At 40.7% G+C, this 25,968-nt stretch overlaps 1 protein-coding gene across 3 annotated transcripts; it reads left to right on the forward strand.

Annotated features, from left to right (window-relative positions):
* Window positions 1-7,140: 7,140 nt before the first annotated feature.
* LOC124149469 (translation initiation factor IF-2-like) lies at window positions 7,141-24,674 on the forward strand. 3 transcript variants are annotated; one of them, XM_046521069.2, is made up of 13 exons: window positions 7,141-7,356; window positions 9,484-9,604; window positions 10,485-10,611; window positions 11,827-11,928; window positions 12,380-12,452; window positions 13,161-13,217; window positions 14,491-14,678; window positions 16,919-17,413; window positions 17,986-18,063; window positions 18,341-18,390; window positions 19,809-19,916; window positions 21,356-21,408; window positions 23,969-24,674. In XM_046521069.2, exons 2-13 carry the CDS (start codon window positions 9,491-9,493, stop codon window positions 23,973-23,975), a joined length of 1,452 nt encoding a protein of 483 aa, XP_046377025.2. In that variant the 5' UTR covers window positions 7,141-7,356; window positions 9,484-9,490; the 3' UTR covers window positions 23,976-24,674. The 3 variants fall into 3 exon arrangements, with proteins under 3 accessions (XP_046377025.2, XP_046377023.2, XP_046377024.2); XM_046521067.2 differs by having other exon boundaries at window positions 7,142-7,356; window positions 17,983-18,063; XM_046521068.2 differs by lacking the exon at window positions 7,141-7,356 and adding an exon at window positions 7,381-7,497 and having other exon boundaries at window positions 17,983-18,063.
* The last annotated feature ends 1,294 nt before the right edge of the window (window positions 24,675-25,968 follow it).

A 25,968-nucleotide genomic window follows, 5' to 3' on the forward strand; every position in this document is an offset into this window, starting at 1 on the left:
TTCCCTCGTGGTGCCTTCCAACTATTAATAGATTTGATTTTTGAACGATTCCAAGCGTTTAAAGTCAAGATCACCTGGTTGTACTGTTATAGAACGCGTTGTGGAGTGTGAACTATGTTATAGGGCCCTGTGTTTTGACAGAGTTTATTGCTGGTTCCGCGACACGGCGCGACCTGGCATGCATGTGTTTATGGAATGTTATAAACCTGGGGCTGTCGCAGCGGTCGATATGTTCTGTGAGAAACGAAATACGGGCGAGGCGATTTTCGTGTGGTCGGAAAACACATTCGGTAATTCCAGCATCTGAGAAATTTGTTACGAAACGTTTCTTAACGTGTGAAGTAGATATGTGAGTAAGCGATTTAACATTTAGGCAAACTGTGTCTATTTTGGTACGTTTAAAACCCTTTTTTCAGAGTCTGTAATCCTGACCAACCCTTGGCTAATTATTGCTGTGCAGGGTAATAAACATATCAAGGGTGGTCATTTCTAACCAAATATTCCGTAGCTGTCAGAACTTATGTGTATCACCTCTCCAAGTTAGTTGTAACTTTTACGTCAAGAAGTTTTTCTTTTCTCCTGTTTGCGTTGCTGCCTGTACCCAGTTCTTACTCTTAATACCGAATCTCTGAAGACTTTAAACATTTCTATTGCATATTCCATATGTATAGGCACATTGAATATTATTACATATTCCTTTAAAATTATTTATATCGTTACAGTGAAACACAACAATAAAGGACAGGACAGTTCTTATGATGATGATGATGATGATGATAATAATGTTAATACACTGACGTTGATGTTAATTATGAGTGAGTGAGTTGGGTTTAACGCCGCTTATTCCAGTTACATCACGGCGTGTCAGCTAAACGTGGCAGGAAAGCCCGAAGTGATGCCGGTCTCAGACGTTTACCACTTCGGTGAAACCCACGAGCACGGATATGGTGCTGACAAATCTAGAAACATAATCGGGGCGAACCGCGATTTGAACCCACAATCATAGGTTTCTGGCGTGCCCAAGGGACGCAACTCTGCTCAGCTAATTGCGGCGCTTTAGACGACTGGGCCACCCGTGCCCCGGTTAATTATGATAATAATGACGATGCTATGATGTTGAGGATGAAGGTGGTGTTTAAGATGTAGGTTATGAAAAAGATAGATTTGATCGAGATGTTGATGTCGTGGGGGTGATATGAGCGAGAGTGTTAACTGCTGTTGGCAATATTCGAGCTATATTCCAGCCTGGCTTGGCAGAAGAGTTGAAAAACATCATCATTTCCCTTCTGTATGATTATTCAATTTTGTTTTCATGATCATGATTATTATATCTTTTTCAGATTTTCGACGGCAATCTAAATAAGAAAAACATTCCAGCACTAACAGCATGCGTAGCCGCCATCACGCTGTGGTGCTGGAACTGTGGGAATATCGTATGACCGATAATGATGAGGACGTTGTTGGTTTCCATTTGCTTACATTAGAAACTGTTGACGACTGACTCCGATTGCCGTGGAATGATAGTGGTTGCTTAGGTGACAATATACGTTGCATCAACATCACTGGGGGTATATATGGCTTTATGCGTCCCGTGTTAGTTTGTTTTATACCACGAGCTGGACGGACTTATAAAACTACATCTATACCCCCAGTAATACTGCTACAACGAATTTGTCAAGCATAAATAGCCTAACAAATTGATAGAAAACAGCTGTTCGACTCATCTGAGGTAAACGTGTGTTGCGTCACCTGACTTTCATTGACAAGTAAACTGTTGGTTCGTAGGTGCAAGAGATTTATTCTACCGCTATCCACGTGCAGTCTGTTTACGTCGTGGCGGGGTATACATGATTTATTCTTCCACTCATTAAATGATTTCCCTTCCAGGCGGGATGGGTGGTATTTTATCAAGATCACGTGAACCAGAGACCAATAAGATCTCAACACTCTGACATGGAGGTAAGATAAGGGGTTCTATCTTGATTGTGATGTATATGCTGCGGCTGCTGCTGAGGTGATGATGCTACTGTCATCACGGCGTGATGGCATTGTTGATAAAACAAAACTTTTGTTGCTGAAAGGATAGTTATATGGCCTTGATGATGATAATGTGATGTGAATGCGATGCTGAGAGTTAAATGGCGTGGTGTTGCTGGGATGATTTTATTAGTCTGGGGTCCAGTCGTCTTAGGCGACTGACTTTGCTATGCAGAGTTGTGGCCCTTGGCAAGCCAGAAACCATTGATCGTGGGTTGAAGTATCAGATTCGCCTTGGTTAGTCTTCTTGGTGTTTCAGCACTGTACTCATGACAAAATTTAACATCTAAGACCTGCATCACTTCAGGCTTTCCTCCGAAATCAAGATGACACGCCCTGATATATTTGCAGTACAGTTAACGTGGCGTTAAACCTAACTCACTCACTCAGGCGACGGGACGATAGGGCAGCAAACGAGTTTAATGTTTAATGACCCACATGTATTTTTTTGAGAATATCTTGCTGTTATGATATTATGTTGGTGATGATGCAGTAGCGTGGTTTTGGGATGACGTTGGAAGTGTTGTAGTAGCGTGGTGATGATGTTGGTCACAGGGCCACGGATAGCCATACTATACTGACTTTTTAATGTAATCAGTACAGTCAGTATAGTATGGCTATCCGTGGCCCTGTGATCTTGGTGATGTTGCAGTAGCAGGGTGTTGCGATGATGATGGTGATGATGAGATAGCACGACGTGAGTGAGTATTTACACCGATTTTAGCCATATCCCAGCATTACGGGAACGCAGAAAATGGGCTGCTTGGAGTGTAATCATGTGTGGAATTATACCGTAAATTATTTTGCTAACGATTATTAGATGAGCATCTCCGAAAGAAGCATTAGAGCCGGCCTCCCGGCAATCATCCCAGCATGCAGCATGGGGTGTCAGGGGGCTCGACCTCTCAGGGGACAACACAGAGTTCTAGCATTTGAGATATAAAAGTCACTGCTTGCAAATGAGTGTGTTCACTCATCAGGGCCTGAAATGAATTCATTATTGGACGGAGTTCTTTCTGAATGTTATTGATGTATTTATGTAAATATATGATCCATAGATGAATAAATGATATACAACTTTTATAGATGAAAAGCATTATTGCTTAATTGCCGTATTAACGAGCTAATAGCAATATATTATCAGATGCATTATCATGTAGGGTTTTAACAGGTTGTATGTTCATTTAGAGCTAGGTTATATGTAGAGGTTACTAACGGCTGAATTGAAAACATAATTATATATATATATATATATATTTCCATTCTACCATGACAAAACAAAACGCAAACTGTTTTGTGTTTGCCATGATATTGATCATGGGAAGGTCCTGTACTTTTAATGTTTTAAATAAATAAATTAATAAAACAACCACAATTTCACAGATTTTCTGAAAACAGTTACATAAAATGAAAGTAATAAATCAAATGAAAAAAGGGGCCAAAAAGCGAATACAGCATGAATTGCGTATTCTTGTGCAAAATGTGGGGTGGGGTGGGGTGGGGTGGGGGGGACAATCAAATCTAAATTGTTCTGCCAGATATTGATATTAAATACTTCATAAACGTAGTAAAAGGTACAGCACACACGCCCATTCATTTTTCAGTCATAAATAAAATTAGCAGAGAAGTAGTATCATTATCAACGTCGCCGTCGTCACCATCATCATCTTTATCACCACAGTAGCTGCATAATTAGCAGTAGTAGTGACATCATAAGTAGCTGCATAATTAGCAGTAGTAGTGTCTTCATTAGTAGCTGCATAATTAGCAGTAGTAGTGTCATCATTAGTAGCTGCATAATTAGCAGTAGTAGTGTCATCATTAGTAGCTGCATAATTAGCAGTAGTAGTGTCATCATTAGTAGCTGCATAATTAGCAGTAGTAGTGACATCATTAGTAGCTGCATAATTAGCAGTAGTAGTGACATTAGTAGCGGCGCCATTGACAGAAGTAGTGTCAACATTAGTAGCGGCGCCATTAGCAGTAGTAGTGACGTCATTAGTAGCGGCGCCATTAGCAGTAGTAGTGACGTCATTAGTAGAGGAACCATGAGAAGGAGTAGTGACAACATTAGTAGCGGCGCCATTAGCAGTAGTAGTGACGTCATTAGTAGCGGCGCAATAGCAAAAGTAGTGACGTCATTAGTAGCGGTGCCATGAGCAGTAGTAGTGACGTCATTAGCAGCGGAACCATGAGCAGGAGTAGTGTCAACATTAGTAGCGGCGCCATTAGCAGTAGTAGTGACGTCATTAGTAGCGGAACCATTAGCAGCAGTAGTGACGTCATTAGTAGCGGAACCATTAGCAGCAGTAGTGACGTCATTAGCAGCGGAACCATTAGCAGGAGTAGTGTCATCATTAGTAGCGGCGCCAATAGCAGTAGTAGTGACGTCATTAGTAGAGGAACCATTAGCAGGAGTAGTGTCATCATTAGTAGCGGCGCCACTAGCAGTAGTAGTGACGTCATTTGCAGCGGAACCATTAGCAGGAGTAGTGACGTCATTAGTAGCGAGACCATTAGCAGCAGTAGTGTCGTCATTAGTAGCGGAACCAATTGCAGCAGTAGTGACGTCATTAGTAGGTAGCGGCAGCATTAGCAGCAGTAGTGACGTCATTAGTAGCGGAACCATTTGCAGTAGTAGTGACGTCATTAGTAGCGGCACCATTAGCAGTAGTAGTGACGTTATTAGTAGCGGAACCATTAGCAGTAGTAGTGACATCATTAGTAGCGGCGCCATTAGCAGTAGTAGCGGCACCATTAGCAGTAGTAGTGACATCATTAGTAGCGGCGCCATTAGCAGTAGTAGTGACATCATTAGTAGCGGAACCATTAGCAGTAGTAGTGACATCATTAGTAGCGGCGCCATTAGCAGTAGTAGCGGCACCATTAGCAGTAGTAGTGACATCATTAGTAGCGGCGCCATTAGCAGTAGTGGTGATGTCATTAGTAGCGGCGCCATTAGCAGTAGTAGTGACGTCATCAGTAGCGGCGCCATAAGCAGTAGTAGTGACGTCATTATTATTAGTAGTGACATCATTAGCAGTAGTAGCGTCCTCATTAGTAGCCGAACCATTAGCAGTTGTAGTTTCATGTTTAATAAAGTATTCACATCACCAGATAGCCCAACGAGGGGTCCACACAATATGTGCCGTGCTTGGCGTTCGAATGTGTGAACAATTATTTAAACTTCGTGTGCGGTGCTGCCTCTGAATCAAGAATATAAATGTTATGTATATTCATTCATACCTTCCCCCACCAGCTACAGCTTTTAGAATGAAAATGTGTTCATGAATGAGTGTGGCAGAAGTTGTCTCCCCTTAAATTTGATTAGCCTGTAAAAATCATTTGGACCAAGGTGGCAGTGTTGTCTTTCAAGGGTTGAAAAGTGAGTGAGTGGAAATTGTTTAGCCTGCGGTAGCAATGGCATTACCGGGTACACGCACGCACGCACGCACGCACGCACGCACGCACATTGATAACATTGTCTATATATTTTACGCGGCCTGTGGTATTCAGGTAGACAATAATAAGTGCTTGAATTCACATACAAAAGCGATTTGTTATAAGTAAGTTCATGGGGTCTGTCCATTTCAAAATAGGGTGGACAGGTATTGCTGATTGGCTTGATTATATATCTTAGTGACCTACTTTGTCATACCTTTGTCTTTAACTGAACTCTTGCTCTCGCTTTACATGCTCTGTGTGACGCGAAGTGTCGGAAGTTAAAAGGCGGTTATTTAAAGCCACATTTGTAATCGTTTGATACAAATTTAAAATATACATAACCGAAAATAAATCTAAGTACATACTACACAGCTGTACGTATATAGTATTTTTGCGCGAGAGTCCTGGTTGTAATCCTTACGTGTAATATAGTAAAGCCTCCATTTCTAAATTCTGCGCTCTATCCGCGCTTGAAAGTATACCTTATTTCCATATATCCAACGTTAGTTAACGCCGCTCTCAGCAGTATTCCAGTGATATATGACGGCGGTCTGTTGTATAAGAAATAAATGCAAATTGAATCTTGAATTTTGAAAATTGTAACTTTTCCGCAAATAAGTATTACATGCAGTATACAGTATATCAACTGCAATATACTGTATGCAACATGCAGTATACCGTGTGTCGCTAACTCTGCGCTGGGCTGGAGCACACATTTCCTACCCATCTCCCTTCGGCAAACACCTCATGGGGGGTGTAACGAGGTCACAGGTTAGGCGTGCACTCGTCAGTTGTCTGATACGGTCAAGAGTAAGATCTTCCGGACGTCCACTGCACTAGAGGTATTTGGATTGTTGATATAGGTACTACGTGTTTGGATCTGGGTAGTTAAACACTAAACACTTTGTCGTTTTTAGCTGCTTGTATGGGCGGCCACTCGTTTAAAAAATACAAAGTTGAAATAAAGGACAAAAGTAGGCACTAATAGTCAAATATGAGACCGTATACCGTCAGTAAAATCCATCCTGGATTTTCCAACACCCACCTCACATATTTCACATGACAATTCTGGCACAGAAATTCGTTATTCGACACTGTTTTGTGATTTAATATCATTATTTTTTATGTGCAAGGACGTTCATGTTCTTTGGTTCACGTTCGTGACTTTAATAAGATTATATAAAGTTAAAATTATCAACAAGGTTTGGCCTCTGAGGTTTGAAGAGTAGTCTCCCTTTGACCCTTAACGTCTTAGGTTGTAAGTGTTAAGTTTTGAGTTAATATGGTCTATGACATGATATGTGCGTCAAAGATACCAAATAGTGTAAACTTTTCGGCATAATAAATTCGATATGGTCATATAAGATGAGCCGAAAAATATTGGGCTCGGCTAACGCCTCGCCTAATATTTTTGTCTGCTAACCTAATATGACACCGTTTACGGCAACTAAAGACACCAAAACTTATAATATACCCGTAATTTGTCATGGCCCGAGTTGAAGTGTGCTGGACGGTGCTTCTAGTTTATCTAGTTTAATCAAACTTTTTGTATTTTGTTTCAATATATTAAGATTACCGGGAACCATCTGTCAACTTAAATGTTTGGATGGAGATTTTCATCAAGGAAACCTCTCAGCAACCGAGTCCTACCGGTCGCTACAAGGAGCTCGTACCACGTGACGAGTAACTGCGGAAGTGACACAACGGCCAGGCGTGACACCATTGACATCACCATTTATAGTGATACTCTGGTACAGACTACAGACTGTGTGACGAATAATCTGGAGACTGAATAGAAATTGGAATACTGCGGTGTTTCATTGCTAACCTTTTCCGCACACAGTCTGACAAAGAGGTGGTGAAAACAGTTATCAGGTACGTTTATCCCTTGGTTGTTGTTCTGGAACTTTAGTAGGGGATTCCCCTTTCACAGTCGTTGAGACGTTGCGCTTTCAAAACTTCAGTGAGATGATTAATCTGTGACCATAAAGTTCTTTCTGAAATAGCTGGAAATTGGTAGGTAATATTTATTGAGTACTTTGTACAGGCCACCTGCCTATAAAATAATATGCTCAAGACTTTTATGATTTTCCAACACATATGGCAATGATGGTGATCATGTCGAACTTTGTCACTGTCTTGTGGCAGCTAAATTCAGTATCATAATTAGGCCTGTGCGGAAATTACTTGCCACCCAAGTGAACCAACCGTTCATGTTATTACATTTTAGTTTTCTGTCAGGCAAGCATTCACTGTAATATTTTCCTCAGCTGCCATTGGTGGGTCACAGTGGGGTGAGACTCGTCAGAACTGTCATGGCAGGTAAACTAGGCCCTGAATATAGGCTAACTGCAGTGCAGTATTTGGGTCCCTGTCTTCGTCAGTTTCTGTATAGATGTGCCTGCCTTTTCCCAATTCTGTCAAGATGCATTTTACAGGTAGAACAATGTTAACATTAGGGCTTGGAGGGGTAATTCAGGTACTAGGGTCGGGTCGGTCCTGAGTCTGTACCCACAATACTTCCGGGAACCATGGTTAGTCATGTGATATATTCTTTAATGGCAAAAACTCACTATAGCTCAGGGTTACGCTTCATGTGGCTGATGGTCACATTTCCTTTTGACTTGCATCGTTTGATACATGTAGTATTTGCCAAGGCTGCAGTAAAACAATTTCCAATCAGACATTATGTTCCCAACTTTTGAGACCTACAGTGGGTACCGGGGTAGGGTCGGGTAATAGGGGGGTCAGTACCTAGGTAGTAAATTTTGACTCGTCCCAGCCCTAGTTGATATTGAAACAAGCATGAAAAGAATGGTCTAAAACTCAGCTCTTGTGAGGTCTGAGAGTTTATGATCGGAACTTGAACACCTTTAGAATACAGAACCAGAACTTCTCCTGAGGATGATCACTACCGTAGGTCACATGTCTCAAAGACAAACAACCAGGTTTTGTGAGAAACCGTCGGACGCGAACTCACAACCTTTCTGATGTTAAGCTCAACTATTGTAAATCTTGAAATAAACAAAAGCGTCAATTAATTGTGAAAAATTGAGTGGTCTTGCTGGTATTAATCAAACTTTGCGTTTATGTCTCGAAAATGGCTATCAACAATAAGACGTCCTCACTGCACACTTTGGATAGTGGAAATACCCACTTGAATATAAACACAAACATTGTTTATTGAGCAGCAGTTGTAACAAGTATATAACAATGTCATTAAAAAATAGAATTACACAATAGGCATCCGGTGAGTTATCACCTCTGGGGTCAAAAGTTTTACCCACTTGTGTCAAACTAGGCATCATTGAACATATTGTAAAGAGGGATTGGTAGTGCTGACTGAGTCTATAAATAGAGGGAATGGATATTATATAGTTGGTATTGTGGCACAAAAAAACTAATTTTTCATGATGTCAAGCAGGACGTCAATCAATTGTCTTTAGCTAGTTCTCTAGTTGTGTGACAGTGGTGTGGGGAGTCTGAACGGGTATTGCTGACCAGAAGGGTTCTCTCTGTACTTTGGAAGTTGGATGACCAAATGTTACCCAGTTGATAAGAAGTACTATCAGACTCTTCAACATATCATCTTGATACACAATATATAAATAAAAAAATCATATAACAGAAATCCGTCTGAGCACCAGTTGTGTTCACCTGAGAAGATCCGGGGTAGATTAGGTCTTCACCAACCCATGCTTGCCCTGAAAGGTGACGAAGCTTGTCATAAGAGGCGACTAGGGATCAGAGGGTCAAGCTCATGGACTTGGTTGATGCATGTCATTGTATCCCAGTTGCATAGATTGATCATCATCCCAGGAACCAAGGACTGGCAGGAATGAGTGGCCGAAGTAGAAGGAAAGTTGTTTGGACTTTGATTTCCTTGGTTGTGTGTACTTTGCTCCTTTGCCTTAACGATCTAAAACCCTGAGCCTCACATCACTGATTGTTGTTGTCTCAAGTGGATCTGCTTGTGATGCATGTTTCATCAATGTTTTCCAGGGTAACAATGTTCGACTACGACTTGTCTATAGACCCCGAGGAGCTGGAGCCGTGTCCATATGACAAGGCGCACATGGTCCGTCGCAAACGTATGCAGTACCATCTCATGAAATGCAGAAAGGTATGGATGAGAAGCAATCACTAGGTATAAGTGCAGATCCTGGTTAGAATTGGACCCCAGCAACCTATGCTTGTTGTAAGATGACCCCGTGCAGATCTTGGTTAGAATTGGTCCTCAGCAACCTATGCTTGTTGTAAGATGACCCCGTGCAGATCTTGGTTAGAATTGGTCCTCAGCAACCTATGCTTGTTGTAAGATGACCAAATGGATCATCTGAACATTGTTACCTGCTATGTTTGATTATGTATCAAGCTTTCACCTTGACGTACAAAAGTGGGTTTCCTGGGGACCTTCAATAATCAATTTTGAGGGACTTTGCAGGCAATATGAAGGTCCTGTAAAGTAATGAAATGGTGTTGTGGACTGTACTTTTGGATTATTACTTGAGCGTCTGTAATGAATCACTGATCATGTGGACAGTGGTCATGATTGATGGATGAAATATCAGTTCGGATAACTGCTCATGATTCGTTGTAGGTACAGTAAATATTATTGTGAGTCACGCAGGATGCAGAGTTTTCATTTTCATCGTCCATTCTCTACATGTGTGCATAGTGGACGTACACTTTTGTGTAGCGTAAATACTGGTGTCTCCACGTTTATCAGCACCATACCGTGCTAGTGAGTTTCTCTGAAGTGGTAAAGGCCAGGACCATGTTCCTCAAAGCGATCTTAGAGCTACGATGATTGTAAGCCTATGTTAAAATATGGGAGTTACGATCACCTTAGCGCTAAGATCACTTCATGGAACGGAGCCCTGGGCCCTGCATCACTTCGGGCCTTCCTCCCTGGTTATGCTCAGATGCCATATGATATGACTGGAATATTGTTCTGAGTGGGGTTAAGCCCAACTCACTCACTCATGTTGGATACAATTCAGAATCATACAGCAAAGGATTTTGCGACCTGTCCATTTAATGCCACCCATGAGATGCCTCGACCAGAGCTGAGGTTCCACATCGCAACATGTCCAAACAAAGCTGTCCTTGAGAGGGAGATTGCACATGGTATGTTTGTCTAACTTGTCAGGTACTGTATTCTGTAAACAAGAACCTTTTCTTGATCATTCTAATTTCTGTAGGGTCATGGATGGCCCAGTCGTCTAAGGCGCCGCGATTCGCTGTGCAGGGTTGCGTCCCTTGGGCATGCCAGAAACCTATGATTGTGGGTTCGAATCCCGGTTCGCCCCGATTTTGTTTCTAGGTTTGTCAACACCATACCCGTGTGTGTTGGTTTCGCCAAAGTGGTAAACGTCTGAGACCAGCATCCCTTCGGGCTTTCCTCCCACATTAAGCTGACACGCTGCGATATGACTGGAATACTGTTAAAAGCAGCGTTGAACCTAACTCACTCACTCTTATTTCTGTCTATTTGGTGTGTTCTGTGTGTCCTCTTGGATGGTGTGGAGATTTTATGATGGATGATTGGTCATTATTGGATTGTTTTAACTAATTACTGTTTATAATCAGTTGTAAATCAAAATGATCAGAATCTTATTTCCAGAGCTCCAGAAAACATTTTGAGCATTTGAGTTTTTACTCGAAGGTTTCTATTTTAATTGGGTCATTACATTTTTCGTTGGTAACCAATATTTTTTCACTCATCTATTCATCACTCTAATTAATGAACATTTTAAGATTTTCAAAAAATGAAATAATGTTTTAGATGTGTATAACTGTTCTTAATATATATATAGGCCTGACTTGGAAAGTAATTTAGCTCGTAATTGTGTTTTCGGAAATTAACTCCTTTGTACATGTTGTATGCATGCTGAAAAAGCTTCATTGTGTATTTACCATGTTTACGAGAGATGTTTTTATACATTTGAGTTTTTAATGCATGCATTTCTGTACGCAGGTTATTTAAACATGTTAAAAGTAATTGGGTTTTGAGCATTTTGGGGGGGTATTTTACGCAAATATGCTGCTTATATGTAGGTCTGTATTTCATTAATGAAAATATGTGATTAGTTGCATATTAAGGATGAATGTGATGGTGTGTGGTTATTACTGATGAAAGGATTGATTGAACATTATAAATAGAAATTTGATATTAAAACTGATTTTTCTCCAGAATTGATGGTAATATCTGATTGATTATTGACAGTTACTGTTACCATCAATCATTGCATCAGTTCAGAGTAACCATGGTAACTGATTGAGAGTAGCATCATTAGAGAGCACTGGATTTGTTTTTTCAAACAGCATGATTTGTTTTTTCAGACCATGAGTTGCAAAGTGATGAAGTGGGCACTTTCAAAGGCTGCACTGATGTCCCAGCGTACAATCAGTACGAAATAACTTGCACAGAAAGCTGGGATGAGGGTATGTGCCTGGGATAGAGCAAGACATTTGCAACCACAGACTTAAGTTTGTTGTTTCGGGAAACCCTGGCGAAAAAAGACTTTGTTTGAAAAGAATACTTTATTGAATATTGCTAATGTTTTGTTCAACAAAGAAGATTTATAAGGTACTTTATTTGCCCGTACAAAGGGACTGACAGTCATGTGAATTACCGATCCAAGCCTAATTTTACCGGTAAAAAATAGGCAATTATTGGTAAACAGGAACACTGAAAGCTGCACTCTACTTGCTGTGTGGTCAACTTTGTGGGTTCTACCCCAACTTACCTCCTTCAAAGGGGGTCAAGGTTTGATCCACCCCCTCTTCTCCCACGCCTTGGCTGGATGTCTGGCAAACAGGAAATAAGTTTGATCTGCAATGACAATGAATTTTAGAAGATCTATCAAGCAGACTATACCCATTTATCTTGCAGAGGTGAATCCCCATCCAAGAATAGGTGTCAACCCAGAATTCCTGGATAAAGTCAAGTTCAAGAACATCACAGGGTAATGGATGGCTCGTAATGGCATGGGTGTTTCTTTGGAGTCCCAATTATGAATACAAATAGCATTTTATACAAATAGGAACATTGTTGAGCAAATATTTCATTGTTGGACAGTTTTATTATAACATGTGGCAAACTTATCAAATAGAGTACAGTTGGTCTGCTTTTTTTCCCATTGCCTAGCTATTGAATCATGTCACGATTCATTTTCTTTCTTAATTGACAATGTCAACCCATCAGAGAATGTTCACTGAATTCAGCCTATTGTTCAGATGACTTAATGTTATCCAAGTCTGATGTCATATCACCTCAACTAACCTATCAGCCCTTAGAATAGCTAAAGGGCATGTATATAAATATTGGAAAGTTATTACACTTAGTCCTTATGACCCTTTGAGTAACATAGTGTAAATATTTCAGCTTATCCAATCTAACACTATGCATATTTTCCTCCTTTCGATCTGTCTGTGGAAACATGCTTGAACAAAGTTCCCAGCTTCTAAAAGCAATTCACCCGAACACATCCCAGGATCATCATGGTCACCACCCAAACAAAGGGTTCTGTGCATGCACAACATGATCACTTGACTTCCCTTCCACATCCTTCCCTTTCTTTGTGCTGACAGGCTAGTGTAACTGTGATGCGGGGAAGAAATGCATATTGTATATAAATATAAAATTTAGTTAACAATTTATGTTTGTTATTCAGAATGACTCCGGCTGAGAAGCGGTCCTTTCACAAATACCTGAATCCAGAACATATAGAGTGAGTACTCTGCACTTCTCAGTTTTCAACTCCACCATAAAAGGGATGTCCGCTGGTCTTTATTAAGTGCATACTCAGTGAATATCTTATCAACGTGAGCTATGTGACAGGTGGCTGTAATCTGGAAGTTTGCTAGGGGCACGGCTGGCCCTATCGTTCAAGGTGCTGCTGTTCGTTGCGCAGAGTTGCATCCCTTGGGCACACCAGAAACCTATGATTGTGGGTTCGAATCCCAGTTCGTCCAGATTATGTTTCTAGGTTTGTCAGCACCATATCCGTGCTCATGGGTTTCACTGACGTCTCAGGCTTTCCTCACTTCGGGCTTTCCTCCCACACTTAGCTGACAATCTCAACTGTATATTAAACATTCTGGAATGTTCGTTTGTTCAGTTTTCAAAATTTTAATCGAGAACTGTGTCCGCATATTTTTCAAGCATAGTCTGAAATGGAAGTTGCCAGGTTGAAACGAATGCCGGAAAGCTCAAGAAAGCTGCTTTCTAATTGGCTGATGTCAACTTCTTGTTATTCATTTCAGTGGTCGGTCAAAGTTCGTAAAAGGTCGTTCCGACCCGTAATGGGATGTCTTCAGATCTTTGTTTAGTGCCAGCGAGAACTTAGATCTCATTGTAATGAGATTGACATTAAGCTGACTAGCCGCGATATAACTGGAATACTGTTAAACCCAACTCACTAACTCACTCACTCGCTCACTCACTGGAAGTTTGCTCAACCCTTGAGATTGAAAACATCCTATTCAACCTCTGGATTTCCAGGTTTATTTTAAAATGATTGTTTGCATTATGTTCATGTTTCCATGGTTGCATTTTCGTCCTTTGACAAAAGGACATTTATCTCCGACTTTGCTTAATATGAAATATGATGTATGACATGTAGTAGCTTTTGGCTTTGGTTGGTCAAGTCTTTAAACCAAAACAGTGATGATGTGTAGTGGTAATTTTTGAATATTGCTGACTGTAGTGATGTTGTTGGAATATTGCTGACTGTAGTTTTGGAATATTGCTGACTCTGGTAATGTTGTTGGAATATTGCTGACTCTGGTGATGTTGTTGGAATATTGCTGACTCTGGTGATGTTGGAATATTGCTGACTGTAGTGATGTTGTTGGAATATTGCTGACTGTAGTTTTGGAATATTGCTGACTGTGGTGATGTTGGAATATTGCTGACTGTGGTGATGTTGGAATATTGCTGCCTGTAGTGATATTGTTGGAATATTGCTGCCTGTGGTGATGTTGGAATATTGCTGTTGACAGGCCAGAAGTTCCCGCCCAGCAGAACAAGGAGAACCAGACGCCCAACCCCGATGGCAAGCTCCGCCTCCCCAACAACAAGCCTCAAGCATTCAGCATGTACCAGTCGGCACCCCCAGCACCCACACAGCAGATGCCCTCTGCAGTCTTTGCCTACTCCCTGGCTCAGTGCGGACTAGGGCGGGGCATGGGTAAGTATGCCATGCAGTTTCTAACTTCTAATAGAGAAATTGTAAATTGTGATAATTTGAGGGTTAATATGCCTTTAATTAAGAAATAAATGACAAGCGGGAGTTGTTTATCATACAATAACACACAGCAGGGAGAATAGACCCTAAGGGGGCCAGTCCTGAGTGTTTTATCCAGCTGCAGTAAACAATGACCAATATTTCTTAAATGTGATATCAATATTATGTACAGCCTCTTTGAGGATGTTAATAATAAGTACAAGCTTTCAAAATATTTACCTGTATTTATCATAATTTTATGTGATGATAATTCTCTAAATAGAATTCAACCACGGCAATGTTGGACAAAACCTTTTTATGAACAGAGGGGTTAAATTTCTCACAATATTCACATCGATTATCTGTACCTATTCTTGCAATACCGATTGTCATATCTCTCCCACTATTGGATCGTTTATCTATAATGCCCAGCTAAATCTATGGGGAACAGGGCGGTGGGGTAGCTTAGTGCTTAAAACCCTGGTTCGATTCCTCACAGGGTACAATGTTTGGAGTCCTTTGGGGGGTGGGGGGGGGGTGGGGGGGGGGTGGGGGGTGGGGGGGGGGTGGGGGGGTGGGGGGGGGGGGGGGGGGGGGTGGGGGTGTCCCCCGCGGTGATATTGCAGCGTAAAACCATACTCACTCACTCACTCTATGGGAGCAACTCACTTGACACTTCCGTCTCAAAAATAACGTTGTCCAGTTTATGACGTCATCAAGTTGCGAGCGCATGTTCGAATCTCCAGAAATGTTTTATCTTGAAATGAACCATGCTTTATTCTTCATTGTTCATTGCGATTTATTGCATAGCAATCTTATATTGGGTTAAAAAACCCGATAGTCTTGGTTCTCAGGCACAACCTGCATCATCCTAAAGTTTGCCGCGCGTTTCGTTTTATTTCCATTTTTTTAAATTTTGAAAAAAAATCTGTAAATATTTCAAGTGCAATGGTAGTCAAAAACTGTATTCCAATATTTTACTCATCAAGGAATACATTTATGTAGGGATGCCCTGTCCCAGTTTTATTGTACACAACTGTTTATTTGGTCACATACTAGTTTGAACAACCAAAAAAACCGCCCCCATAACCACTGCCTGGCTGCACTATATTTTCAAAAGCCTTTGGGAGTGGTCGGGTAGTCTAGTGGTTAAAGCGTTTGGTCGTCCCGCTGGAGACCCTGGTTCGATTCCTGACATGGGTACATTGTCACTCACTCACTCACTCACTCACTCACTCACTCACTCACTCACTCACTCACTCACTCACTCACTCACTCACTCACTCACTCACTCACTCACTCACTCACTCAAGCCATTGCCTAAGAACCAAATCTTTTATTTTTAAGCCTTGGATATTAATTGTAAGTCGAGGCATTGTGCGTGGTGATGGTGAGTGTAGTCCCATATTATTGAACATTTCCAAACTTGCTACTGACATGTTGCATGTTGCCATTATATCTAGAAGATTCTGTTGGAGAAGGGAGTAACATCACTGGTTGTGATTGTTCTTGTGGCTTATGGGTTTTAGCATGGTTAGGATGATTGAACTTTATCAGGGGTCATATCCTGTAGGGTGGGATGGATGGCGATATAGTTTGAGTTGCCCCACCCCTTAGCCGTGTTAGGATCTGGGCCAGCAGCGAATAGCGTCTCAGAATGTTCTTTGAATGTTCTTAATTTGCAGTTATGTTGTTACCCTGTCTGTCGCTCGGCATTAAGGGGCTAAAATAGGTCTGGTATTCTGGGTATTCATGTTATACTGTGCATGCTCGTCACTATATAAGTGGAATAATCTTGGCCGCAATGTTAAACCCAATTTCACCTCACCTCACCCAATTTGCAGTTAGGAATGTCGTTATTATAAAAAGCAACTTTTAGCTGAGGACAGAGTGAAAATTCTTACCTTTTTTTACACTTAAGGGGCAACATTTAATTCTGAGAATGTGTAAATATGCTGCCCCTGTTGTGTGCGAGTTTGAATTTGAAATAAGTATTCTCCCTGAATTCTGTCCTTGGCTTTTCCGTTCTCATGTTGGTGGGTTTCACCAAAGTAATGCAAGTCATAGGCATGGGGCTTTTCCCCCATGATTAAGCTGCCATGACTTTTCCTGATAACTGTTCAAGACATTAAACCCAAATGACTCCCTTTTGTTGCAAATTATCAGAATGGTCAGTGCATGATTATTCCTTTTTTTCCACTCAGGAGCTAAAGGTGGCAATGCCCCTCGTCCAGGCACCACAGGCTTGTCCATGGGAAGAGGTAGGGGTGTTGTCAACGTGGCCCCACAGCCAGTCAGACCATCTGCTCAGCCATCTCCTCGCACTCACAAACCTGTTGCCCAAGTCGTCCCAGCGACAGCCCAGCGGCCAGAACATCCCTACGAAGATATCCCACCCTGTCAGCCAGCTCCACAACCATCAATCAACATTCAAGCTCCGGTTGGGGTGTTCCCTGACCAGACCCGGGTCAAGCCTGTGGGGCGGGGGAGGAGTGTCGGCGCCCCGTCTCCTGCAGCCTGCTATGCTGGTTTGGGTGGCGGCGACTCTCCGCTGACTGGTGGCCGTGATGGCAAGACGAGGGGGAGTTCAGCAAAGGCCAGTAACTCTGGTCAGCTTTGTGACTGGTCAGCCTTGAACCTTGGAAGCAAGAGTAACGGAGCATCGTTTGGCACTGGTCATGGCAGAGGATCACCCAGAGGTGGTGTCATAGTCTTCAATCATATAGTTTCAATGACCTTAAGAATTACCAATGATAATGATAATTATGATGCCAGTGATAATCATAGTGAGTTAACAAAAGGGTCAACACTTGAGTTGACATCTTCTCAATAGTGGTGATGAAAATGATAAGAATAACAATAATTTTACCTTATCCTGACTCATACTAGTTGTTAATCTCATCTCATTCGGAAAAGGCAGTGGAAACTGCTGTGCAGTGCTCCCAAGAACAGAACCCCCCGCCCCGAACTCACTCCACAGCCACGCAGCTGCACTGGAAGCACTTGTCAAAGCTGGTAAACTCGTTTCCACTAGCTTTTCGGAATGAGATGAGATTAGCAATTAGTGTAAGTCAGGATAAGTATAAATGATATTTTTACCCTAAAAAGTATGTTATCTTCAATATTGTTATTTGTAACTTCCTCATAATAGCACATATGTTGATAAACTGATGAGTTTACATAAGGTGTCAATTGCTATCCCGCGGTTTTCTTTTTTCAGTAATTTTCTTTTCCTTGTAAACATTTCTCTCACGTTCAATGCTTTCAGCAGGTGTGAATCCCGCCTTTGTTGTGCCGAAAGTTACTGCGCACAATGGCAATGGGAAGATGCCTACCAAGGACTGGTTTGGTGTGTGGTCTTACCTTTTACTTGACAGTTGGACTGTTAGTTAAATAAAGAAACCATTTTCTGTTGCTACTAGAATAATCTGTACCTGCTTCACTGGATCATAAACTGCTGCCGTTTTGGCATTCTCAGTGGAACATACGTAAAACATTTTGTTTGTGGAGGAATAATGGAGGCAGTCACTTTGAAGTTTTTAAAATTCTTTCAAGCATGTTAGTTAACAGGTTTCTGCCAAGGACTGGTTGTATTTGTTAAGTCAAATGTTTGAATATGTTTGTAGACTCAGCCGGTGGCAGCTCCACGTTTGGAACTGAAACACAGGCTGGTACTGTAAGTGACCTTTATCATCACACTGATAGTTGTCATGGCACTAGTGTCAACAGTCTTTATCATCACACTGATAGTTGTCGTGGCACTAGTGTCAACAGTCTTTATCATCACACTGATAGTTGTCATGGCACTAGTGTCAACAGTCTTTATCATCACACTGATAGTTGTCATGGCACTAGTGTCAACAGTCTTTATCATCACACTGATAGTTGTCATGGCACTAGTGTCAACAGTCTTTATCATCACACTGATAGTTGTCATGGCACTAGTGTCAACAGTCTTTATCATCACATTGATAGTTGTCATGGCACTAGTGTCAACAGTCTTTATCATCACATTGATAGTTGTCATGGCACTAGTGTCAACAGTCTTTATCATCACATTGATAGTTGTCATGGCACTAGTGTCAACAGTCTTTATCATCACATTGATAGTTGTCATGGCACTAGTGTCAACAGTCTTTATCATCACATTGATAGTTGTCATGGCACTAGTGTCAACAGTCTTTATCATCCACTGATGGTTGTCATGGCACTAATGTCAACAACCTTTATCATCACATTGATAGTTGTCATGGCACTAGTGTCAACAGTCTTTATCATCACATTGATAGTTGTTATGACACTAGTGTCAACAGTCTTTATCATCCACTGATGGTTGTCATGGCACTAGTGTCAACAACCTTTATCATCACATTGATAGTTGTCATGGCACTAGTGTCAACAGTCTTTATCATCACATTGATAGTTGTCATGGCACTAGTGTCAACAACCTTTATCATCACATTGATGGTTGTCATGGCACTAGTGTCAACAGTCTTTATCATCACATTGATAGTTGTCATGGCACTAGTGTCAACAGTCTTTATCATCACATTGATAGTTGTCATGACACTAGTGTCAACAGTCTTTATCATCACACTGATGGTTGTCATGGCACTAGTGTCAACAACCTTTATCATCACACTGATAGTTGTCATGGCACTAGTGTCAACAACCTTTATCATCACACTGATAGTTGTCATGGCATTGATAGCTGTCATGGCACATATGTCAACAATCTTTGGCACAAAACCTTCTCTTTAGTACAAGGTGGCTTTGATGGCCCAGTTGTCTAAGGTGCTGTAATCTTTTGTGCAAAGGTTCTTCTCTTAGCCATGCCAGAAATGTTCGAGAGTTCATCAAAGCTCATCAGTTTTCAATATTCCAGCAATAGGCTCTCTAAGATTAGTTTATAAAATTCCAATCTATTTTCAAACGTTGTCAACTTTTCTGCCTCCTACCTACTAAATCTTGACAGTAACCATACAGTATGTTTTGCCATGAACAGATGGCACCACTGTGCCTTAAATAGACTCACAGACATTGAAATGTTTAATCCTGACAGATGTGTGTGATGTGTACTGTTTTCACTTGCAGCACGGAATCGAAGGTGCTAAGAAAAAGAAACAGTTAATGAAGAAAATTCGCCAGATTGAAGCTCTGGAAATTAAGATGAAGGCTGGGCAGACCCTCAGCACGGATGAGGTAATATTCTGCATGCTTGACTGTAGCTCCAGATCGACATGTCTGGTCAGGAGAGTTTGCATATGTACAGATCTTTCTCCATGGTATAGTATACAGAATGTCTGCCCGGGAAGTAGGTCGGTGGTTCGATCTCTGGCTGCGTCATTCTGAATGATGTTTAAGGATGGTACTTTTTGTTACCCTGCCTTGTGCTTGGCATCAAGACTTGTTGGCTCAGGGCCAGTAAACGGTCTGAGTGAGGTATCCATGTTAAACTGTGGCATGGTGTTTCAGTGGATGAGCACTGCAATATTCTGGGCTAGTTACAAATATAAAAAAAAGGCTTATCGTATTCGACGTAATAAGCACCCGCTCTAATAAGCTAATATATTGGCTAGTGAACAATCCCAAATAGCACCCTTCCGACTGATCAATGTACACAATTATTCATGTATAATACACACTCGTGTGTTCTATGCACCCTTAATTACGGGCAATTAAATTCTGGAAAATATATCTGTCATGTATAATACGCACAGATTTTTCTTTTGTATCATTTCAGGCTGTAAGCATAAACCACAAAATTTACGATCTTTTAACTCTTTCACCGAACTATATTCTAATAAGAGCCCCCAATTTCTAATTTTGAAAGCGCCCTGGGTGCTTAATACGTCGAATACGATATGTCCGAAAATTACTTGTTATCTTTGAAGAATTCAAGATTATCTCATCATGAGAGATAAGGATGAGGGACAAGGGTGGCACAGGCATTGAAATGACCGCGATTCACTTGCAGAGTTGCATCCCTTGGGCAGGCCAGACACCTATGATCATCTGTTTGAGGCCCGATTCTCCCAGATTATGTTTATAGGTTTGTCAGCACCATATCTGTGTATGTGGGCTTCACCGAAGTGGTAAAATTCTAGGACCTGAATCACTTCAGGCTTTTCTCCCACATCAAGCTGACACGCTGTGATATAACTAAAATATTGTCCAAAGTGGTGTTAAACCCAACTCACTCAATCATCCTACCAGGTATCCATTCACTGCTGGGTGAACAGAGGCAAATTTTGAAAAAGTTACATGCCTAAGGAGACATATAGCATGTGTTGCTGTGTGTGACAGGATCGAAACTCTCAGGAGTTGTTTGCTGAACACGTTGCACACTGATGATAACCACAATGCAACAGTACCACTGCTAGCTTCATGTACATTGAGATGTAACGATGTATGTGTTGTCATGCAGAACTTGGGGCGGTCAGGTAGCCAAGTGGTTAAAGCATTTGCTCGTCACGCCGAAGGCCCGAGTTCCAATCCCGACATGGGTACAATGTGTGAAGCCCATTTCCCCCGCTGTGATATTGCTGGAATATTGCGAAAAGCGGTGTAAAGCCATACTCACTCATGCAGAACTTTGATACAAACAAATGTTATATCAGTTGTATTGTCTCACCTTACAGGAGGTCAAGATCGCCAAGAAAGAAGAGCTTGAAGAACTACTGCTGGCGCTGAGGTAAGTAAGGATAAGATTTATGGATGAACAACTTCTTTATTTCAATTAAGAGCGACGTTTCGGTGTAGGTTCTCCCACTGTTATCAAGCAAGTGATATAGAGAGTATGGTTGACAAGTATATATACATACTTACTTACTTACTTACTTTGGAGATTTAACGTGCGCTTTCCGACTGATGCGTATTTCGCACACGGGTATATATACAGGTAGGAGGCAATGTTTATAACTAGAGTAGACATCAGATGTAGTTATGCTGGATTGGAGAAGCCGATTATGTTCACAAAAGGGGGAGTTAAGACATTACCGGCGAAGTCAGTAACATGAACAAAGGAGTGAAGCCAGTAACATAATGATGAGTTGATGGTAAGCTGGGGGATATGTAATAGCCTTGGTCACGGTTGTTTGACGGTTGGAGTCTTTTGATGTTGATGGCTTCCTGTAGTTTTGTGATTTTGGAGTCTTTGAGGTTTGTGGTGAGGGCTTTGACTTTATCCCACTGAATGCTGTGGCTTGGGTTGTCACGGATTTGGTCTGATAGAGCTGATTTGGTAATGATGTAAGTGGCAGGATTCTTGTGGACTGATGCAAGCTGGAATTGATTGGTTAACAGAATGTTTGCAAACAGATACATTTATTTTAGCTTTTAACATTGGCACTGATTTGTTTGGTTGTCCTAAGATAGTCTTCACGGATTGCACAAGGCATGTAAAAGCCAAGGTCAGGAAAGTGAGTGGGAAATTTGCTGATTAGGAAGAATGTTTTTAGTTTCAATCATTAGTGTAATAAACTGGCCAATAGCAGCAGTAGCTGCTGCGAGCTCAGTTGATGGTGACTGTCAGTGATGTCGACTACAACCAACATTCAGCATTTGGTCTTGGGTCCAGATTCTGCAGAGCATGGGTGCCACAATACGCTCTGCTGCTGCAGAGTTGCTTCCCTTTGGCCTTCCCAAAACCAATGACTGTTTGTTTGAACCCAAGATTGGCCCTGATTATGTTTGAGGTTTGACATCATACCCGTGCTTGTGTGTACCACTTTTAACTTCCACATTTAGCTGACATGCTGCGATATAACTGAAAAACTGTCCTAATCTAGACCTGTGAAGATCCGGGGAAGAATAGGTCTTCAGCAACCCATGCTTGCCGTAAAAGGCGACTATGCTTCTGGTAAGAGGCGACTAACGGGATGGGTGGTCAGGCTTGCTTACCAGGTTGATGCATGCCATCGTATCCCAATTGCATGGATCGATGCTCATGATTTCAATCACTGGACTATATGATCCAGTCTCGATTCTTTACAGACCGCTGTCATATAGCTGGAATATTGCAGCGTTAAACAACAATCCAACCAATCTGATTGGCATTAAACCCAACTCAATCACTCACACCCCTGTTGGTGCTCATCACTAGGAGCCTAAAATATAACCACTGTAATGTTGGTATATGATGATTGATCTCTGTAATGTTGGCATATGATGATTGATCTCAGTAATGTTTGTATATGATGATTGATCTCTGTAATGTTGGTTTGTGATGATTGATCTCTGTAATGATGGTATGTGATGATTGATCTAAGTCATGTTGGTATATGATGATTGATCTCAGTAATGTTGGTATGTGATGATTGATCTCTGTAATGATGGTATGTGATGATTGATCTCAGTAATGTTGGTGTATGATGATTGATCTCTGTGATGTTGGTATATGATGATTGATTACAGTTATGTTGGTACAGGATGATTGAACTCAGTAAGGTTGGTATTCAATTATTGATTACAGTAATGTTGGTACAGGATGATTGAACTCAGTAACATTGGTATTCAATTATTGATTACAGTTATGTTGGTATATGATGATTGATCTTAGTAATGTTGGTGTATGATGATTGATCTCTGTAATATTGGTGTATGATGATTGATCTCAGTAATTATGGTATGTGATGATTGGTCTCAGTAATGTTGGTGTATGATGATTGATTACAGTAATGTTGGTATATGATGATTGATCTCAGTAATGTTGGTATATGATGATTGATCTCAGTAATGTTGTTGTATGATGATTGATCTCAGTAATGTTGGTGTATGATGATTGATCTCTGTAATATTGGTGTATGATGATTGATCTCTGTAATATTGGTATATGATGATTGATCTCTGTAATGATGGTATGTGATGATTGATCTCAGTCATGTTGGTATATGATGATTGATCTCAGTAATGTTGGTATGTGATGATTGATCTCAGTAATGTTGGTATATGATGATTGATCTCAGTAATGTTGGTATGTGATGATTGATCTCAGTAATGTTGGTATGTGATGATTGATCTCTGTAATATTGGTATGTGATGATTGATCACAGTAATGTTGGTATAAGATGATTGATCAATGTAATAAGCGTATATGTTGCTTGGTCGTAGTAATGATGGTATATGATTATTGATCATTCTGGGTAGTCAAATTTTAGGATGGGCTACATTATAAAAAGAAGTAGTTTGCTCGCTAATCATTCAGGTTCTCACCCAGGTTTTAAGATATAACATTCTCTTTTATTCTTATTCAGCATTTGAAGCCAGGCTGGGAAGACTAGCCCGATGACTCCCACCAATTTGTGTGCCATTTACAGAAGTTTTACCTGCCATATTGTCACTTTTAATACTATACATGGTACTATTAGCTGTTTTATCAGTTTATTATTTACTTGTATTTAGCTTACTGTGATGCTACCAACATATTTTATCATATTTACTATGTATTAACTATACTGGAATTAGATATCCAGTTATTTTAAGACATACCTATCATATATACATAGGTCTTTGTCATGATTAGATATCCAGTTTTTAGGACCTACTTATCATATATACATAGGTCTTTGTCATGATTAGATATCCAGTTTTTAGGACCTACCTATCATATATACATAGGTCTTTGTCAGGATTAGATATCCAGTTTTTAAGACCTACCTATCATATATACATAGGTCTTTGTCAGGATTAGATATGATGTGATTACTTCTGGCAAACGTCTTTGGTTATTTTATTTTTTTAACAAGTGTCTCTGTTTTATTGACACCAGGAAGCTGCTATATTCCATGTGTTGCTGTACCAGAGTAGTGGGTGTTTAAATGTTTCAGTATATACTTTGTATGCTGTTAGCTGCTGGACAGGTGTATTTTAACCATGACGCAAAGTGCTTTGTTATGTATTTGCATGCTATTATCTTTACATACACTATATTATGGTCAAAATAAACATTTATATCTTAAATTGAGGTGTTGCTTGTTACAGTTCATTAAGTGTAGTCAGTTTTTTTTGTCTGTGGCAGCTTTTCTAAGGAAGCCTTTTGGGGCCATTTGTTGTTTTTTATTTATTTCTTGAAATTAGAAGATCCTAAGTTGAGATTATAACTTATTATCTTGAAATTTCAACATTATATCTTGTAATTTCAACATAATATCTTAAAAGTTCAACTTAGTATGTTGAAATTTCAAGAAAGAAATAAAAAACAACAAATGGCCCTGAAAGGCTTCCTTACACGCACACTGCACAAATCCCTCTCAGAATATCAACCTTGTCGCTGTAGCTGACATGCATATTCACACCGAATAATGAGATGGCACACCCAGAAGGTTGCTGAAATGTCACAGCCATTATAGTGCAGTAATGATCAGTACGACTTCCAGATGAGGTCAAATTGTGGAGCATGTATTTGTAGGCTGTATTGGGCTAGCCGTGTTAACATCTGCCACTAGTCTGTTTTAAGTGTTGTGTTCAGCCTCGCCTTCATTTATACCTCTGCAACGTAGAATGGAACCGATTCCAAGTAACAAAATGAACCTCTTCAGATTTTCCTGATATTGGATAACTTTTGTTTGTTTATTGTTTATTGTTGCAAGATTCCCGCTATATTACGTCTGTCTAAATAATCGAATCTGGACCAGACAATCCAGTAATTTACATCCTGAGCACCGATCTACGCAGTTGGACAGGCGTCAACCGAGTCACCAAGTCTGACCTACCGATCCCGTCAGTCGCCTCTTACGATAAGCATGGGTTGCAGAAGATAAATTCTAACCTGGATCTTCACAGGTATGCGATATGGTATCTCCGTGGGATAGCACTATAAAACGGTTACACACATGCACATCTTTATATAAGTGCAATGATCTTGAACGCAAAATTGATCTCCATTTCACCTAACCTCTTCAGCTGCAGATAAGAGATATAATTATATTCAGGTGTGAAACTGTTTAGGTTGAGAATAGGTCCCCAGCAACCTATGTTGGTCGTAAGATATGAGTTAGTGGATCGGATGGTCAGATTCGGAGACTTGGTTGATTGCCCTTCATCATACCCCGACGGCCTGGATCAATGCTCACAATATTGATCGCAGGATTCCTTGATCCAGATTTGATTATTTACATGAGGACATTATGTTTTCAGTGCAAAGAAATGCATCTTAGAAGGATTTAAGGTCTTGGTCCAAAGTGCAAAGTCAAGATCAATATTTGATATATACATATGTTGAGTCCCACTGCTAACAACAGATGGACCAAGTCTT

Source organism: Haliotis rufescens, unplaced genomic scaffold, assembly GCF_023055435.1.
Source record: "Haliotis rufescens isolate VD_foot unplaced genomic scaffold, xgHalRufe1.0.p SCAF_1, whole genome shotgun sequence".
Classification (NCBI taxonomy): Eukaryota; Metazoa; Mollusca; class Gastropoda; order Lepetellida; family Haliotidae; genus Haliotis; species Haliotis rufescens.

What these genes read in the sequence shown, in the direction of transcription:
- LOC124149469 (XM_046521067.2), top strand. Translation starts at nt 9,491, where the DNA reads ATGTTCGACTACGACTTGTCTATAGACCCCGAGGAGCTGGAGCCGTGT. An exon ending in TGAGAGGGAGATTGCACATG is followed by an intron (nt 10,612 to 11,826) that starts GTATGTTTGTCT and finishes TTGTTTTTTCAG; the next exon opens with ACCATGAGTTGCAAAGTGAT. An exon ending in CTGAAACACAGGCTGGTACT is followed by an intron (nt 18,391 to 19,808) that starts GTAAGTGACCTT and finishes TTTCACTTGCAG; the next exon opens with CACGGAATCGAAGGTGCTAA.